Source organism: Neomonachus schauinslandi, chromosome 4, assembly GCF_002201575.2.
Source record: "Neomonachus schauinslandi chromosome 4, ASM220157v2, whole genome shotgun sequence".
In the NCBI taxonomy this organism is placed as follows: Eukaryota; Metazoa; Chordata; class Mammalia; order Carnivora; family Phocidae; genus Neomonachus; species Neomonachus schauinslandi.
In genome coordinates this window covers 102351445-102371871 of record NC_058406.1, presented here as the reverse complement: position 1 = coordinate 102371871, position 20427 = coordinate 102351445, and the positions used below count along the sequence as shown (strand labels likewise).

The 20427-nt window shown below is 41.8% G+C and overlaps 1 protein-coding gene across 9 annotated transcripts in view; it reads right to left on the bottom strand.

Annotated features, from left to right (window-relative positions):
- The window catches only part of RPRD2 (regulation of nuclear pre-mRNA domain containing 2), a 92280-nt gene extending 78677 nt beyond the window's left edge, over positions 1 to 13603 (bottom strand). For all 9 annotated transcript variants that reach the window (XM_021688047.1, XM_021688048.1, XM_044914151.1 and 6 more), the window contains exon 1: positions 13382 to 13603. In XM_021688047.1, coding sequence (XP_021543722.1) covers positions 13382 to 13586 — 205 coding nt within the window. In that variant the 5' untranslated portion in view covers positions 13587 to 13603. The remainder of the gene's footprint in view (positions 1 to 13381) is intronic.
- Positions 13604 to 20427: the final 6824 nt, after the last annotated feature.

Below are 20427 nucleotides of genomic sequence, written 5' to 3'. Positions count from 1 at the left end.
ACAAAAAGGTAATTATGTGAGGTGATATGTTAACTAACCTCACTGTAATTATTTTGCTATATGTGTATCAAATCATCACATTATACCCCTTAAACTTACACAATGTTATATGTCAAATATATCACAATAAAGCTGGAAAAAATAAGTACAGGCTGTTTGTAAACCATTATACTATATACACCGTACTGTCTATGGAACACTGAAATACCAATAAACTTGGGAAGAAGTGGGAAGCCGTCTAGCACAATGGTGGAGTATAGATTCTGGAGCCAAGACTGCTTAGATTTGAATCCTGGTTCTACTGTTTACCATCCCTGTACCTTCGATTTATTTTCCCTCACTGAGACTACAAGTACTTCACTTATTATCATTTGTTTTATTATTTTGCCTGTCACCAGTGTAGCTAATTTTACATTTACATTACTAATACACTTACTCAGTAAAAAAAAATTACATACAGTACTTACCTCATGAGTTGTTATATTAAATGAGATCACATAAGAATTTGGTATATTGGCTATTTATTTTTTTTAAGATTTTTAAAATTTATTTGAGAGAGAGCATGAGCAGGGGTGGGGTGAGAGGGAGAAGCATACTCCCTGCTGAGCAGGGAGCCCAATGTAGGGCTCCATCCCAGGACCCTCTGACCAAGACCTGAGCCGATGGCAGACGCCTAAGGGGCTGATTCACCCAGGCATCCTATTTATTTTTTTAAAGATTTTAAAGTAATCTCCACACCCAACATGGGGCTCGAACCCACAACCCCGAGATCAAGAGTCGCACACTCTACTGACTGAGACAGCCAGGCGCCCCGTTGGCTATTAATCATTAAATCTATTAGTGACATTTGTGAAGCTAACTCTATTAATGACTGGAAATTTAATAAAGAACATTGCTAAATAATAGCGAAGTATTTGTGAGCAACTCAGGCTTTGAATCCACTATATTTCTTTTTTCTACCACTCTCACCTCTGCCTACTACAACAAACAAACCAAAATTATCCTTACCCTGAAATCAGGTATGGTTTCCTTTTCCTTTTTTTTCCTTAAAGATTTTACTTATTTATTTGAGAGAGAGAGGGCAAGAGAGAGAGCACGAGCAGGGTGAGGGGCAGAGGGAGAAGCAGACTCCCCACCAAGCAGGGAGCCCGATGTAGGGCTCGATCCCGGGAGTCTGGGATCATGACCCAAGCCGAAGGCAGACGCTTAATGACTGAGCCACCCAGGAGCCCCTGGTTTCCTTTTCCTATGCAATAAATGTTCTGACAATTTCCTCAAATAAGCAATTAACTTGCCTCAATTTATAAAATTTTAAAGTGGGGATAACTCATATCTCGCAAAACTGATGTCAAGATTATAGGTAATATATATATATATACCTATGACACCTTCACCCCAACCAAAAAGTGATACTCCCTTCTAAACTGTTACAGCATATATGGGCCCCTGGGTGGCTCAGTCAGTTAAGTGTCTGCCTTCAGCTCAGGTCATGATCCCAGGGTCCTGGGATCGAGCCCTGCATTGGGATCCTTGCTCAGCAGGGAGTCTGCTTCTCCCTCTCCCTCTGCCACTCCCCACTGCTTGTGCTCTCTCTCAAAATAATAAAAAAATCTTAAACTGTTACAGCATATAAAAACCTCATACTATCATACTACTTTCCAGAACCAGTTATTTTTGTTCAATTCCTAAGTTACTAAGGGTTACGTTCCTTATAATTCCAATACAGAGTTTTACACAGAGCAGGCACTCGGTATTTCTAATTTCATTTTCTAAATTCTCTACCTTTGGACATAGGAACACACTATAAATTTTAATAATTTGAGTAACAGTGACTGCCCCTTGGACACAGAGATCATCATTTTAAAATAACACATTATGCTACAGTTTTAAAATTATCCTGATGGTAAAGGGAACACACAAACAGTACAGGATCCATTCTGGTCTTTTTAAAATAAAAAATGGTGGGCGCCTGGCTGGCTCAATCGGAGAAGCATGTGACTCTTGATCCTGGGGTCGTGAGTTTGAGCCCCATGTTGGGTGTAGAGATTACTTAAATACATAAACTTAAATAGATAAATAAGTAATTAAAAAAAATGTTAAGCTACAATTCCTAACATTAAAAGATCTTTTCCTCTGTAACAGTGCAACTTTACTAAAGGGTAATAAACACACTCTCTGTTAGTGGGTACCAAAGAACCATAGAGTGAAAGTAAGTGAAACTAACCACTAGAAAGTGAAGTAGAAGAGGGGAGGAAAAGATCAAGGCCACAAACAAAATAAACCCAGCATACTGAACACTTCATTTCTTTCATCAAAGAGACTCTATTTCAATGTTTGTAAGAAAAGAATAAAAATTAGTTTTTTTTAAACTGTCTTATCTTAGTTAAAAAACTTCAATGTTCCAAAGCACAGATGGAATTGTTGCCTTTTTCCAAAAAGAGTAACTAGGTTCTATTACTTTCTCCACAAGATGTGCATTTCTCCAATGTTCTATAATTAAAACCTGTGGGGGCAGTGGGATCTGAAAGCACCACAAAACACCAACTACTTTTTGTTTCCTTGACAAACAGATGAGAAACTCAGTCTAGCTGGTTTGTACAACACTATTAAGTTCTGGAGTAATTTTTACTAGGGTCTCTGAGCTCCTTCTATACCTTAAAAAACCTTTTGTATCCTTATTTCTCAAATAGTTGAAATTTTAAAACAAATATAACTGACTGACAAAAGCTTAGGAGAAAAGAAAAGGAGTTTGGATGCATCTATTATTTATTAGTTCATGAAAAGCAGGAAGCCAAGTCACTAAAAATAAAATCAGTAACCCTCTACTCCCTAAGAAATTATACACATACAGGGGTGCCTGGGTGGCTCAGTTGGTTAAGTGTCTGACTTCAGCTCAGGTCATGATCACAGGGTCCTGGGATGGAACCACATGTCCCATGCCTGCTCCCTGCTCAGAAGGGAGTCTGCTTGTCCCTCTCCATCATCCTCTGCCCCTCCCCCACTTGTGTGTGCGTGAGCGTGTGAGCTCTCCCTCTCTCCTTCAAATAAATAAATAAATAAATAAATAAATAAATAAAATCTTGGGGCGCCTGGGTAGCTCAGTTGGCTAAACGGCTGCCTTCGGCTCAGGTCACAATCCCGGGGTCCTGGGATCCAGCCCTGTGTGAGGTTCCCTGCTCAGCGGGAGTCTGCTTTTCCCTCTCCCTTTGCCCCTCCCCTTGCTCATGTTCTCTCCCACTCACTTTCTCAAATAAAGAAATAAAATCTTTAAATATCTTTAAAAGAAAAAAAGAAATTATACACATACATACACACACCCCTTCTCTGCAGACAAAACTGTAATTTTTTGTGACCTATCTAAGCAAATTTTTTTTTTTTTTTTAAGATTTTATTTATTTATTTATTTGAGAGAGAGAGAATGAGAGAGACAGAGAGCACATGAGAGGGGGGAGGGTCAGAGGGAGAAGCAGGCTCCCCGCCGAGCAGGGAGCCCGATGCGGGACTCGATCCAGGGACTCCAGGATCATGACCTGAGCTGAAGGCAGTCGTCTAAGCAAATTTTAATTAGTATTTTTCCACTGCCAATGAAATTTTCCTTTCCGTACCAAAGAACCATTTGAAGTTTGTCAATATTGTTTCACACTTTTAGTTATAGGAATGTTTACTTGCTACACAATTTAACATTTAGCTTACTATGGAATGTATAACAAAATTATGTCATATATAATGCTTCAAATCCACCTCAGGCCATGTTTATAGTATCACCCGTCTGCATTTGAGAGACAACACAGCTAAATGAAGAACATAATGACTGACTGTAAAGTCTCATAATCCAAGTAAAAAAGCTCATTTAGTACATACCATCACAGTAATTATATGTCATAATTAGGAAGTTCATGTTTTAAAACACTGTCAGGAAACATGAAGTATTATCTATATCTCTATGAATTTAGGGCAATGGAATGAAGAAAAAGCGACCTAAGTATCCAAAAGGGAGAGAGAGAATCATTATACAATAATTTTATAGTTGGTAATTATGATACACGGCTACTGCCTAACTAATCCATAAGTGCCATTTAGTCTAAACCAAGAGTAGAAACATTCAAGAGCTCAAAATAGATTTATTATTTCTTTCGGGAACTGAAATAAAGTTTACCTTGAACCTCAAAAAGAACCTAAGCCAAGAACACATTAGACCAAATAAGTAAAAGAAGTATCTAAAATACTGCATGCCCCAGAGCCTTCTCTCTGGACCTCTTCTCTATCTACACTTATTATTCTTACTATACTTACTTCTCTATCTATACTTAACTCCCATGTCGATCTCTCTCTTCCAGCCCTGTGGCTCCAAAGACAATCTACACACTATCTACACACAATCTATCACACCCTGTGGTGGCTGTTGCACAATTCTGTGAATGTACTAAGACAACTGAATTGTACAGTTTAAATGAATGAATTTTATATTTGTGAATTCTATCTCAATAAAGATATTTTAAAATATGAACAACACAAACCTAACATTCAAAACTAAATTTCTAATCTTCTTCCCCAAATCTGCTCCACTACAGCCTTCCCCATATTAATTAATATCAACTCTTTCTAGTCAGGCAAAACACCAGTCATTCTTTTTTTTTTTTTTTTTTAAAGATTTTATTTATTTGACAGAGAGAAACACAGCGAAAGAGGGAACACAAGTAGGGGGAGTGGGAGAGGGAGAAGCAGGCTTCCCGCAGAGCAGAGAGCCTGATGCGGGGCTCGATCCCAGGATCCTGGGATCATGACCTGAGCCGAAGGCAGACGCTTAACGACTGAGCCACCCAGGCACCCCACCACCACAGTCATTCTTGATTACCTCCCTCTCTTACCCCATGTTTAATCCATCTAGAAATACAGTTAGATCTACATTCAAAATAGATCCAGAATTAAATTACTTATCACTTCCACAGGCCACAACCTGGTCCAAACCACAAACATCTTACCCCAGGATTACTACAACAGCCACGTATCCCTGTTTCTACAGCAACCAGAATGACTTTTTTTTTTTTTTAAGGTTTTTATTTATTTGTGAGAGAGAGATAGCACGAGCACACAGAGGGAGAGTGAGAGGGAGAAGGAGACTCCCCGCTGAGCAGAGAACCCAATGCGGGGCTGGATCCCAGGACCCTAAGATCATGACCTGAGCCGAAGGCAGACGCTTAACCGACTAAGCCACCCAGGCACCCCACAGATGACCTTTTAAAAACATAAATCATGGAGTCAGTCCATAGACCATGTGACTCTTGATCTCAGCGTTGTGAGTTCAAGCCCCACATTGGGCCTCGAGCTTAAAAAAAAAAAAATCAGTTCACATCATTCCTCTGCTCAAATAGCTCCCCAATTCATTCAGAATGAAAGCAAAAGTCCTTATGATACCTATAAAACATTGTGATATGCCCTCCCAACCATCACCCACCATAATCTCTGAGTTCATCTGCCAAATCTCATTGTAGCTACTCCTTTCCAGCCACAAAAGCTTTGTTGCTCTTCCTTAAACTCTCCAGGCACCTCTAACCTCAGAACCTTTGTATTTTTCTGTTCTCTTTGTGTTGGAACATTCTCTCCTCACACTGTCGTTATCTATATTGCAATACCTCATCTACCTACTCAAATGTCACCTTCCAAGTGAGGCCTTCTCTTACCACCTAATTAAAAACTGCAAACCCCTGTAACACTCTGTATTTCTCTTCCCTACTCTGGATTTCTGTACAGCACTTCTAATATTTTTATCTTCTAATATATTTAATAGTTTACTTATTTTGTTTGTTGTCTCCCCTTTACTGGAATATAAGCTCCAAGAGGGCAAAAATTGTTCTCCATTTTGTTCACGTGCTGTAATCCCCAGTGCTTGGTACAACAGGTATTCAACAAATACTTGTTAAAAGAACTGAATGTAGGGGCGCCTGGGTGGCTCAGTTGGTTAAGCGACTGCCTTCGGCTCAGGTCATGATCCCGGAGTCCCGGGATCGAGTCCCACGTCAGGCTCCCTGCTCAGCAGGGAGTCTGCTTCTCCCTCTGACCCTCCTCCCTCTCATGCTCTCCCTCATTCTCTCTCTCGCAAATAAATAAAATCTTTAAAAAAAAAAAAAAATTAAAAAAAAAAAGAACTGAATGTAAACTAGGGACTTATAAGTGAATTCATCTTCATACTCAAAGAATCTGTATCTAGTCCACCTATATTACTCGTTTGTATATGTTTGATATGTACTTAAAAAGCTTTATGCCTATGGCAGTAATGTTATATATTCTACAGGTCTAGCCTACATACCTGCTACAAAAGATGTATTACAAAGAAAATAAACAGTTAACTGTGCCAGCTGTTTTTAGGCTTTTGTGTTTGCTTTTTGTTTTTAGGCTTTTGGATTATATCACAGATACTTAGAACTATTACCCTGTGACTTATTAGGTAGGTATAGTATTAGGTAGGAAACCTAATTCGCTAAGTATCTGGCACTTGAGATACTGCTTTTATTGCTGGAGGTCTACATCTGTGGCTGACCTCTGTTACTTTTTTTAAAGATTTTATTTATTAAGAGAGAGAGAGCATGTGCACGAGCAGGGGGAGGGGCAGAGGAAGAGGGAGAAGGAGGAGGAGACTCCCCGCTTAGCAGGGAGCCCCATGCAGGACTCAACCCCAGGACCCCCAAGATCATGACCTGAGCCTAAGGCAGATGCTTAACTGACTGAACCACCCAGGCACCCCAACCTCTATTGTTTTAAAAAAAAATAATAATAATTTTAAAATCTGTGCCAAAAAAAAGTAAACAGTTAAAGGAATAACTACATTTCAGAAGTCAAAGCTGCAGAAATGGTCCCAGACCCTCAGATTTGTGGAATATCAAATATAAGATAGACTCCACTCCCCACGGACCAGTACTGCACCCTAAACTTTTTGTCAAGAAAACCCTTTAACTGGCTGGCTCAGGCACTAGAGCATGCGACTCTTGCTCTTGGGGTCGTGGTTCAACCCCAAGTTGGGAATAGAGAGTACTTAAAAAAAAAAAAGCGGGTTGCCTGGGTGGCTCAGGTGGTTAAGCGTCATGATCCCAGAGTCCTGGGATTGAGTCCCACATTGGGCTCCTTACTTGGCGAGGAGCCTGCTTCTCCCTCTGCCTGCCGCTCCCCCTGCTTGTGCTCTTTCTCTCTCACAAATAAATAAAATCTTAAAAAGAAAGAAAGAAAAGCCTTTTATTATTTAATCCAAATACACCTCACATTTAGAGATTTTTATCTAGTAGTCAGCTTTCATAGCTAACATGTTTTCAAGCAAAAATATAAATGCCTATCAGAATTCAAAATCCAGGGGCGCCTCGGTGGCTCAGTTGTTGGGTGTCTGCCTTCGACTCGGGTCATGATCCCGGGGTCCTGGGATTGAGCCCCACGTCAGGCTCCCTGCTTGGCGGGGGGCATGCTTCTCCCTCTCCCACTCCCCCTGCTTGTGTTCCCTCTCTCGCTGTGTCTCTCTCTGTCAAATAGATAAATAAAATCTTAAAAAAAAAAAAGAACTCTAAATCCACACAAGATAATCAGTTTTGCCACAGAAAGCAAAAACAAAAACACCCACAAAGATTTAAAATTTCAACATTCCGGTTAATCTATATGGCCTAATCTTAAATAAATAAGCAAGTAATGAAAGGTTTTCTGCATGGTAGAGAGTATTTTATGAATCAGAAAGGCTGTATAGTATAGTGGCTAAGAGTATACACCCCAAATCCAGAATGTCTGGACTGAATCCTGGCTCCACCACTTAATAACTCTGTAACTATTAGCAAGTTAATCTTTTAGTGTCTCTGTTTTCTCATCTGTAAAATGGGGATCATAACAATACCTACTTCAAAGAGCTGTGAGGGCTGAATAAATTAATATGTGCAAAATACTTGGAAAGGTACCTGGCATACAGTAAGCACTTGATAAAAGTTAGCTATAAAATTATCACCATCTTCATGGTCCATCTAAGGATCCCTGAGTACCAAACTAAGAAACCACTGCCATAAATCAAAAACGCTAACTGCGGAGCGCCTGGGTGGCTCAGTTGTTAAGCGTCTGCCTTCGGCTCAGGTCATGATCCCAGGGTCCTGGGATCGAGCCCCACATCGGGCTCCCCGCTTGGCAGGAAGCCTGCTTCTCCCTCTCCCACTCCCCCTGCTTGTGTTCCCTCTCTCGCTGTCTCTCTCTCTGTCAAATAAATAAATCTTAAAAAAAAACAAAACAAAACGGTAACTGCACTTTGCAAATCCTCTGCAACAATTTAATCCTGTAAAAAGAGAATTTTTTTGCTAGCCCATGTTTATATAATAGTTTCTCCTGTGGGGGAAAAAAATACCAGATTGTACTGAGAGTTCCTTCAAATGAGGTGGAGGGGGAAAAAGTAAGGGGAGGTAGAAGAAAAAAAGATTGGCCATTAAGTTGATAACTACTGAAGTGGGTTAATCAGTAAAGGTAGGGGTGGGATGTAAATATTTAGGTTGTATCAAAAATAGTTGAAGGGGGACGCCTGGGTGGCTCAGTTGGTTAAGTGCCTGCCTTCGGCTCGGGTCATGATCCCAGGGTCCCACATCGGGCTCCCTGCTCAGCGAGGACCCTGCTTCTCTCTCTGCCTGCCACTCCCCCTGCTTATGCTTTCTCTCTCTCTCCCTAATCAATAAATAAAATCTTTATTAAAAAAATAGTTGAAGGGACTTAACAGATTTTCTGCTCTACAAATGATTCTATTTTCCTATATCCCACTTTTCTTCAAAACTCACTTAAATTCTCACACCACCTTCTAAAACAGACCAACCCATTCAATGGTTAGAAACAAGACAACATGGGACGCCTGGGTGGCTCAGTTGGGTAAGCGTCTGCCTTCAGCTGGGGTCATGATCCCAGGGTCCTGGGACTGAGTCCCACATCGGGCTCCTTGTTCAGCAGGGAGAGCCTGCTTCTCCCTCTGCCTGCCACTCGCCCTGCTTGTGCTCGCACTGTCTCACCAATAAACAAACAAACAAATAAATAAATAAAATCTTTAAAAGAAAACAACATGGAAATATCATGAACACAGTAATTTCCATTTTGTCCTACTAGTTCTTCAGAGCACTTGCTAATTCATTAGAGTCTGTTCCAACCCATCTGCCCCTAACTGGGAATTTCTAGCACTGTACCCCCCCCAAAAAGTTCTGCTGTAATTATTCTGGATACTCAGGATGTTAGGATAAAGACAATCTTTATCTACATCACCACTGTCATCATAATAAATAATTTTAATGTTTTGTATACACTAGGACCTATGCTAAAATACATACGCTATCTTCTTAAACGTAGAGAGCAATTCTATGAGATATTTATTACCTCTACTTACAGATCAGAAATTGGGGCTCACAATTTAAGTGTAGAGTCACCCAAGTATTAAAAGATGGAATTAAGGTCTGAATCTAGGTCTAATTCTAAAGTCTGCATTTTTCTACTTTTCCACACTGATTTCCGTTTTACATTAAAAATGGGAGGGACAAATGAAGTAAAGAAATGAAAATATGGGGGCGCCTGGGTGGCTCAGTCGTTAAGCGTCTGCCTTCGGCTCAGGTCATGGTTCCAGGTCCTGGGATCGAGCCCCGCATCGGGCTCCCTGCTCGGCGGGAAGCCTGCTTCTCCCTCCCCACTCCCCCTGCTTGTGATCCCTCTCTCGCTGTGTCTCTCTCTGTCAAATAAATAAATAAAATCTTTAAAAAAAAAAAAAAGAAATGAAAATATGGTTAACTGAACATCAAGTCCAGAAAGAGCCATATCTTGCAAACACAACAAAAAGAGCCATATCTTGAACTTGCTGACAACCATAGCTATCATTTATTTCACTAATTATAAACATTTCTTTCTGATAAACAGAAATTAAAACAATTCAAGTTCTTGATTAACACACAAAATTATGTTGGCAAATATTTACTGACTGCTTACTTTGTGCCAAACACTATTCTAGTTGCTTGAGAATACAGCAACAAAGAAGACCTAGCTCTGTCATCTGGTGGGAGAAGATACAATAAACATGTAGACAAACAAGCAATGTAATTTCATATACTGAAAATAATGTGAAGTGACAGAAGGCAATTGAAGTGACCACCTGGAATGAGGTCAAATAAGGGAAGGCCTTTCTGAAGAGGTAATACATGAGCTTGAATCTAAACGATAAGGAAACGGAATTGGAAGAAGCCTGAGAGGTAGCAGGCAAGGCAGATGGTGTAGGAACTTGTATATCATAGCAAAAGAAGTTTAGATCTTAACCTGTTGCAATGGGGTATCAATGGAGGATTCTGAAACACAGTAATGACATCTGTTTATGCTACAGAAAGATCACTTTTTTTTTTTTAAAGATTTTATTTATTTATTTGAGAGAGAATGAGAGAGAGCACATGAGAGGGGGAAGGGTCAGAGGGAGAAGCAGACTCCCCGCCGAGCAGGGAGCCCGATGCGGGACTCGATCCAGGGACTCCAGGATCATGACCCGAGCCGAAGGCAGTCGCTTAACCAACTGAGCCACCCAGGCGCCCCAGAAAGATCACTTTTAAAAATGATGGCAATGAATGTTTCAAGACAAATTAAAAGAAGCCTGAATAAAATCAGTTAGAACCCACCCATGGAGAATATCTTCCAAAAGCCTACTTGCTTTCTCTAAATTATTTCCTTTAAAATGAACAAAAGCCTCTCATTACAACATTATGAAATAAAGGATCAAATGAAAATATCTTTGGATGAGCTAACACACTTAAACTCACACTGAGGTCTAAACACAAATTACTAAATAATGGATGCCAGAATAAAAAAGAGAAGCAAAAGTGACATAAGGAAAACAGACACAAAGGCTGGTAATGCCAGAGACACCTATTTCACAAACTTGCCTAAAGCTGACTTAGAAACCGAACTCAAACTAAGATAATCCCAACCGTAAAGAAATATGAAACTAAATGAGGCCTAATGTATAAACTATTTTCACTGTGCCCTTCATTACTCTCCTGAAAATTTCTCTCAAAAGGCTTTATTTACATTGAAATAGATGATGTTCATTAAAAGTAAACACAAAATGACTACAAATAACCCTTAACCATTTTAGAAAGTTCCATTCCACTAGGAAAAAAGGAATCAAGTTTTTAGAAAACCAAAAGTATTTAACTATATAAACTACATATAATGCATTTCAAGTTATTTTAGTAGAGCAATGTATTAATATTATTTTAGTAGAGCAATCACTTTTTCACTCGATATACCAACAAGGGAAATAAGCTCGGGCAAAATACCAACAATTGTAGAGGCAGAAAACTTCTGGCTCCAGTATATCTCATTATTGCTAACTAGGAAAAAAAAAATTCTGTCACTTGAAATCCCACAAGGCAGGGATGGGGACCAACTTAGTCTTGCAAATGATGTAACCATACAATTAAAGCACCAGAGCTCAAAGGTAGGAAATGTTAAATGCTTGTATAATTTTGTACAAATGTTTTAAGACAAGAAAAGAGAGTATGTTCTCAGACTTACATGAGCATTTGCTACCAGGGTGTACCACTGGTACACTTGGTGGGTGTACCAAGTACATTAAAGATTTTTTTTTTCTTTTAATCTTGAAAACATTGCCACAAAGTTAAATGTGGTCATTGGCAACTGATATGGTGGAGTTAAGTCCTAACTCCCCTTTTTCTGTGTAATCTTAAGCAATTTACTTAACATTTCTGGGCCTTAGTTTCCCCACCTGTAAATCAATTATTTAAAAAATCTACTTCTGGGGCGCCTGGGTGGCTCAGCTGGTTAAGCGTCTGCCTTCGGCTCAGGTCATGATCCCAGGGTTCTGAGATCGAGCCCCGCATTGGGCTCCCTGCTCCGCGGGAAGCCTGCTTCTCCCCCTCCCACGTTCCCTGCTTGTGTTCCCTCTCTCGCTGTGTCTCTCTCTGTCAAATAAATAAATAAAATCTTTAAAAAAAAAAAAAATCTACTTCTTAGGGTTATTTTAAGGTACAGTGAGACATACATTGTAAATGGCAATAAAGGGTTGGGCACATAGCAGATACTTAGTATGTGAGTCTTTGATGATGACTGTTATCATAGTTTATATTGTATGTTCTAATTTTACTTCTTGGAAAGAAAGTAACTTTGATCTATTGGTAAATACAGGTAATCTTGTCTTGGCTCTACAGTCTTTTCCGTATGTATTACTCAAAGTGCCACAAAACATCTCTACCAACAATAACTTTATATAGACAAATAGTCTGAAGATTGGGGCCTATGATTTTGTAAGTTTTATCCATCTGTTCCCTCAAAGGTAAACACAAATCAAAACACTATAGGGGCAATGGCAGAAGTGAAATAAGAGTAACTGGATGATGGGTCTTACTGGTGACATGCCATAGACAAGAAGCAACGGGTTAACCCTCTCTTCTCAGCAGGAAGCAACAATGACTTCTCCACACTTACTCCTAAAATATTTGAAATGTTTTGGAGACAATCCATGCTTCCTGACAGTTTAATATACCTCTTTTACGTAGTAAAGAAGCAAAGTGGAAAAAAATCCCCGATGGAGACAAAAAAGCAGTAACTGGGGAAAGGAAGTACTATATATTCAAAAAGCCCATTTCCCGATTTCCTGTTTTGATTACCAATGAAGCCAAACTTATTTCTTTAAAAAGGTATTTCAAGTGACTGAAAAGTAGCTCGACATGTTTTACATTTTAAGGTATGAATGATGATACTGACTGCAGTTATTTCCGGTCAGTAGCAAGAAGCCCGCATTTTATTGCAGCAAACACAGGTACAGGGAAACCTCCCAGGTGGTCGCCTCAGCTCTACGTGGAGCTCCTGTTACTTCGTAACATTCACCCAAGTAAGGCCCTTCTTATAACACATCACGAGTTTTAGTTCAGCGTCAAATAGAGTGGTCCAACATATTCCAACGAAGTGGATTTGCTACTGCTTAAACCATAGCTTGTCTATCATCAAGAAAACCAGAAATCATTAGCACGTCAAGGCCTAAAAGAAATAAACGGACGCGATAATTTCCGCGAAGGTTCAGTAAAGACAACAGCACCTTACAAGACTCTGAAACAACACCTAAATCTCTAATGATCTGGGCCCAACGGCCCAAGGTCACACATACACACACACAAGTCAGTAAGTAGCTAACAAAAAATCCAAGAAATGATGAGCCTCCTGCAGTTCAGGACAACTGTGGCTAGGAATGGAGTCTGGGTTTGGGAACACTCGCGTCAAAGCTTTAATGTGAACAACGCCAACCGAATGCAGTGGCTCCGTGGGAAAAACCCAGGCGCTTCGGGAAGGATTTCCTTCCATTTCCCCAGTCTTCCCTTCCCTAGTCACCCCCGACACTCACATCTCCGGAGCCACTTCATCCAATGGTAGACGATAGTAGTGTGGTGTTTCTTGTTCTCTATACACCAAGACGACAAGCCTTGAATAGATTCCATGGTGTTAGTTACCGACTGGAATTTTCGATCCAACGAGGACTCCAGAGCCCCTGCCGAAGAGGCCGACGAGGAGGAGGCCTTACTGCTGCCTCCGCCGCCGCCGGCCGCCATCTTCCCGGTTTGCACAAGCGCTGCTGCTCCTCTGGCGGCGGCGGCGGCGGCGGCGGGAGCGGGAGCGGGCAAAACAATCACTGCGAGTGCGTGGAAGCCGTAGGTGGGGAGGGAGGCCAGGGGGTGGGGATGGTGCACGCGCTAGGCTCTTCTAGAGGTAGGACGGGAGGACCAGCTGCTGGGCACGCTGGTGGCTCCTACACGCTGTAAGGAAGGGCTGCGGGTATCGAAGGTTTATCAGAATTGTTCAAGGGGTTGTGTTTAAACCAGTCAATAATCACGGAAGAAATGCGCAGAAAACAGATCCTGCAAAGCCTTTCAAAACGCCTGGCCCCGAAACTAATGGTTTTACACTCTTCAGCTCTCAAAGCTAAGGCTCTTCCCCACTCCTATCGCCACGCTCCTGTAAAGAGTGGGCGTTAATACCTTAAATTTAATACTACCCGACTGCCCCTTCAGTTGCAGGAATCTTTCTCCTTTAGCTCCTCTAGCACAGAAAAGGCCCAAGGCTACCTAGTGAGGATTTTTTTTGCAACGCAATAGCAGCAAAGGGACAGCAACAGTATCGCGCACGCGCGGCTTCGCCCCGCCTCCCCGCTTCCTTCTCAACCTAGAAAGCAGAGGGAGGCGTGATGGCGGGGCAGTCTGACCAATCAAAGGACTAGAACGAGAAGCGCGCGCAGAAGCCCGCAAGCCCCAAGGGCCAAGGAGGCGCTACGATTATTTGTGCGCTTGCGCAGCAGATCAGCGTGTAGCGGGCTAGGAGGAAAAACCAGGAGGGAGGGTGAGGGAGTTGGTCAAACTAAGAAGAGGTTGGGGGAGGGGCTTCACCGCTCCGCCCCGCCCTTTACTTCCTAGCGAGGTCTCCCTCTTGGGTCTGTCCAGCTCACACAACAGGCCGGGTAATTCCCACCGCTCAGAGGTCACTGTTACTCTCTGGCAGCTGCCGCCGCCGCCGCTAGCTCCTCGGGGCACCGACGCGCGACAAAGTGGCTGGCAGCCATCTTGCAGTGCCTCAAAAGATGCGCATGCGCCAGCTCCAGCGAGCCATTCACTACGCAGACTCCCAGATCAAGCAATATTTTACACTTCCCTTGGACGATACCATTCACAGCCAGTAGGCTATTTGGATTATAGGAAGAGGAAGTAAATGAAGTGAAACGAAAAATTTCCTAGTAGAAATTTCGAGACGAGGAAAGAATAAAAGGGAAGATGTGATCTCACTTTTGCCGGTTATAACAGTCTTACAATTGCATAATACATTATAGTTTAAAGAGCCCTAGCTCTCTATTATATTGATTAGCACAACCTAGATTAACCATTCCATCGAATCTGCCTATGAAAATCCTCTGGGCAGATTTGGAGGCTCCTGTGTTCCACTGAGCACATGCAATTACTGTATTTTAAGTCTTTTACCTCTCCCCAGTGGACTCATTGTTTCTTGAGGCAAGGAACCTGTTTTGCCAAGCTCATCTCTAGTATTCATTCATTCATTCATTCACTCATTCATTCATTCAACAAAAAGTTGTTGAATGTTTTGTGCCAAGTATAGTTCTAGATACTGGGAAGTATAACAGCAAAACAAACAAAAATCTCCTACCTGTGGGGCTTAGTAGCGGGAGACCATAAACAAATATGGTCAGGGAGTAATAAGTTCTATGAAGAAGTATGAAGCAGTTTAAGGAAGAGAGAGGATATTGTGTATGAGATCCTATATGGGAAGGGAAATGGTTTGATGATCCAGGAAGGCTTCTGGAAGGAAGTGACACTTGTCTGAACGCTGAGAATAAGGTAACCAAGCAGGTATGGGGAAGGGGGAGAAGAACATGCTGGCAGAAGGAACAGCCAAGTGCAAAGGACCTGAAACTATGTCTTGACATATTCGAGGAAGAAAAAGGAGGCCGGCGTGACTGGAGAAGAGTAAGAGAGGGTACAAGTAGCAGAATATGAGGTCTGAGGTGAAGGGAGAGAGTTCATGTAAGACCTTGAAGGCAACTGTAAGGATTTTGGCTTTTAACTTTGAGATGGGGATCCTCATTAAGCAGACGAGTTTTAAGTAGAGAAGTTACATCCCATGTGACTTTTTAACTGGTTGCTATGTTGAAAACAGACTTAAGAGCCACCAGTCGAGGAGGCTATTGGAATAATCCAGACAAGTAAATGATGGCTTGTACAAGAGTGGTACCAAAAATATAATGAGAAGTGGTGTCAGATCCTGGATATATTTTGAAGGTGGAGTCAAAAGAATTGCTCATGGAGTTAAGGTGAGTGTGAGAAAAACAAATGAGTCAAGTATAACACCAGGTTTTGTGACCTGAGCAACTAGAACAGTGTTTCTCCGTCTTTTTAAATTATTGTTGCCACCAAAGATCCTTTTTAAATATTTTTTCCTAATCACCCAGCTCACATTGAATTTTATTTTATTTTTTTTAAAGATTTTATTTATTTGACAGAGAGAGACACAGCAAGAAAGGGAACACAAGCAGGGGGAGTGGGAGAGGGAGAAGCAGGCTCCCCACTGAGCAGAGAGCCCAATGCGGGGCTCGATCCCAGGACCCTGAGATCATGACCTGAGCCGAAGGCAGTCGTAATTTTAATGCCACAGATACATATGTATATCTGTTTATGTGCTTTTATTCAATGCAGAGTTAAGAAGTACTAAAATCTTTGGGGTGCCTGCCTGGCTCAGTCGGAAGAGCATGCAACTCTTAATCTTGGAGTCATGGGTTTGAATCACATGTTGGGTGTAGAGATTACTTAAATGAATAAATAGGGGCACCTGGGTAGCTCAGTTGGTTAAGCGGCTGCCTTCGGCTCAGGTCATGATCCCAGGGTCCTGGGATCAAGCCCCACATCGGGCTCCTTGCTCAGCAGGGAGCCTGCTTCTCCCTCTCCCTCTGCCTGCCTCTCTGTCTACTTGTGCTCTCTATCTCTGTCAAATAAATAAATAAAATCTTTTAAAAAATGAATAAATAAATATTTTTTTAAAAAGGACTAATATCTTTAAGTTAAAAATTAAAAAATTTAAAGCTATTAATATTAAAGCTATTAATATTTAAAATCTTTATAACTGCATTTGCTGAGTAAACTTTAATGTAATAATTTATTTATTCATATAAATTGTAATTTATGGCCATTACATATGTAAATTAGTGGTTTACACAAATACATAATAGCAATGTAATCTTTTTTTTAAAGATTTATTTATTTATTTATCTGACAGAGAGAGACACAGTGAGAGAGGAAACACAAGCAGGGGGAGTGGGAGAGGGAGAAGCAGGCTCTCCACGGAGCGGGGAGCCTGATGCAGGACTTGATCCCAGGACCTTGGGATTCTGACCTGAGCCAAAAGCAGACACCTGATGACTGAGCCACCCAGGCACCCCACAATGTAATCATTTATTAAATCATTCAAAATTGTGGGGCACCTGGGTGGCTCAGTCGGTTGGGTGTCTGCTTTCAGTTCAAGTCATGGTCCCGGGGTTCTGGGATCAGGCTCCTTGTCAGGCTCCTTGCTCAGTGAGGAGCCTGCTTCTCCCTCTCCCTCTGCTTATTGCTCCCCCTGCTTGTGCTCTCTCTCTCTGCCGAATAAATGGATAAAATCTTTAAAAAAAAATAATAAATCATTCAAATTTGTTTATATTCCCAGCAAAACAATGGAAAAAATTTTCTTCAAAATTTTTAATGAATTTTAAATTTTTATTTGACATGAGAAAATTACTAGCTAGTCATTCAGATATTGTTGACATTTTTTCCTTCTCAGCATTTGACAGAGTTAATGATGAACTGAATAACAAAAGGAGAATCAAATAAAATACGAACTATTTTTATTTGCTCCTCAAAGCCCAAGTCATATGCAAAAGCACTCAGAATCAAACGTGATATTCACAAGGCACTACATGACAGCCAAAAAATCAGGTATAGACCCACTTCCTGTGTTCAGAACTTCAAAATTAAGGGAAAGTTCTCCAGTCACAGCCTCAAAGTTTTGTTAGCATTGACTTTGCATACATTTTGTATATCTTCCATGAACTCAATGTCATTGTTGCTTGTGTCATATCCAAAAAAATAGAGAAATTAAATAAGGAATAAGATTGTGGGGGGTGCCTGGGTAGCTTAGTTAGTTAAGTGTCTGCCTTCAGCTCAGGTCATGATCTCAGGGTCCTGGGATCTAGCCCTAACATGGCCCCAGGCTCAACGCAGAGTCTGCTTGTCCCTCTCCCTCTTCCTCTGCCCATCCCGCCCTCCTTGCACAGGCTCTTTCTCTCTCTAAAGTAAATAAAATCTTTGAAGAAAAAAAAATATTGTGTTGGGTATATTTGAGTTTTGGAGAGTTACAAGCCACCGTAATATCTAAGACTTCATCACACAAGAGCCAAATTTTTCCCTTTTGTGGGGTGACATTGCTCCCATTGAAAATTCATGAAATAGGGCGCCTGGGTGGCTCAGTTGGTTGGGTGACTGCCTTCAGCTCAGGTCATGATCCTGGCGTCCCGGGATCGAGTCCCACATTGGGCTCCCTGCTCAGCGGGGAGTCTGCTTCTCCCTCTCCCGCTCCCCCCTCTTGTGCTCACTCTCTCAAATAAATAAATAAAATCTTTAAAAAAAAAAAAAAGAAAACTCATGAAATAGAAGTTTTCTCAGATGGACCAGGGGAAGAAAGATGGAGGAGCAGTCCTGTGAGAAATGAATAGGAGTCAGGTTTTCAGTCATGGACAGCTTGAATTTGAGATATCAGATATATAAATGGCACTAGGTATAGGAGTCTGAAGTTCATGAGAAAGATTTAGGTAGGAAACATCATATTAAGAATTGTCAATATTGGGGCGCCTGGGTGGCTCAGTCGTTAAGCGTCTGCCTTCAGCTCAGGTCATGATCCCAGGGTCCTGGGATCGAGCCCCGCATCGGGCTCCCTGCTCAGCGGGAAGCCTGCTTCTCTCTCTCCCACTTACCCTGCTTGTGTTCTCTCTCTGGCTGTCTCTCCCTGTCAAATAAATAAAATCTTTTAAAAAAAAAAGAATTGTCAGTATTGGGGCACCTGGGTGGCTCAGTCGTTAAGCATCTGCCTTTGGCTCAGGTCATGATCCCAGAGTCCTGAGATCGAGCCCCGCATCGGGGTCCCTGCTCCACGGGGAGCCTGCTTCTCCCTCTCCCACTCCCCCAGCTTTAGTTTCCTCTCTCGCTGTGTCTCTCTCTGTGTCAAATAAATAAAATCTTTAAAAAAAAATAAAAAGAGAATTGTCAGTATTGGGCGGTGCCGGGGTGGCTCAGTCGGTTAAGCATCCGACTCTTGATTTTGGCTCAGGTCATGATCTCAGGGTCCTGGGATCAAGCCCCACTTTGGGGTCCTTGCTCCGTCGGGAGTCTGTTTGAGATTCTCTCCCTCTCCCTCTACCCCTCCCCCTGCTTGCTCTCACTCTCTCTTCTCAAATAAGTAAAAATAGGGGCGCCTGGGTGGCTCAGTCGGTTAAGTGGCTGCCTTCGGCTCAGGTCATGATCCCAGGGTCCTGGGATTGAGCCCTGCATCAAGCTCCTTCCTCTGCGGGGAGCCTGCTTCTCTCTCTCACTCTGCCTGCTGCTCTGCCTACTTGTGTTCTAAGAAATAAAATCTTTTTAAAAAAAAAAAAAGTAAAAATAAACCTTAAAAAAAAAAAAAAGTATTGTCAGTATTGGAGCTTCCGGGTTAGTGAACTTGTGGAGATTTGGAGAGAGGCACCCAGAGAGGGCAAGGAAGTTTCGTGCCCTTCCCCATCCCCGGCCCTGTGCATCTCTTCATCTGGCTGTTCCTGAATTGTGTTTTTCTATGACAAATGGTGACCTAGCATGTTACCCAGAGAACTTTCCAAAGAAGTACCAAAAACCCATCTGATGTCTGAAGAAGAGTAGAGGAGACTTGGTGTCCAGCAGAGTCCAGGCTGTGTTCATTACATGATTCATGAGCCAGAACCACATATTCTTCTCTTTAGATAACCTCTTCCAAAAGATCAACAAATATGAAGCATATCTGGTGATCATCAATTAAATGTTTTTCAAATTTAATGTATATGTATAATGTATAAGGTGAATGTACAAATCGTTCATCCATACCTGTACATGAGCTATATTCTTCACAGCAACAGAGCTCAGTTAAATGCACTAAGTAGGTTACCATAAGGTGTTTAAGATAAAATTCCTAGGACACCTGGGTGGCTCAGCCAGTTATGCAGCTGCCTTCAGCTCAGGTCATGATCCTAAGGTCCTGGGATCGAGTGCCTCATTGGGCTCCTTGTTCAGTGGGGAACCTGCTTCTTCCTCTGCCTGCCACTCCCCCTGCTTGTGCTCTCTCTGATTAAAAAATAAAATAAATTAGGGGCGCCTGAGTGGCTCAGTCATTAAGCATCTGCCTTCGGTTCAGGTCATGATCCCGGGGTCCTGGGATCGAGCCCCGCATCGAGCCCCGCATCGGGCTCCCTGCTCTGCGGGAAGCCTGCTTCTCCCTCTCCCACTCCTCCTGCTTGTGTTCCCTCTCTCGCTGTGCCTCTCTCTGTCAAACAAATAAAAAAAAAATCTTAAAAAATAAAAAAAATAAAATAAATTAAAAAATAAGATAAAATTCCTTCTACTCAGTTTTTCTCTTAATATAAGTGCTTGTATGACCTTGTCTGTTACTTTTGTTAAAGTCTGTATGTTGCATTAAAAAAAAAATGTCAGTATTTAGGGGTGTCTGACTGGCTGGAAGAGTGTGCAACTCTTGATCTCAGGGTTGTGAGTTCGAGCTCCACGTTGGGTGTAGAGATGGCTAAAAAAATAAAACTTTAGGGGCGCCTGGGTGGCTCAGTCGTTAAGTGTCTGCCTTCAGCTC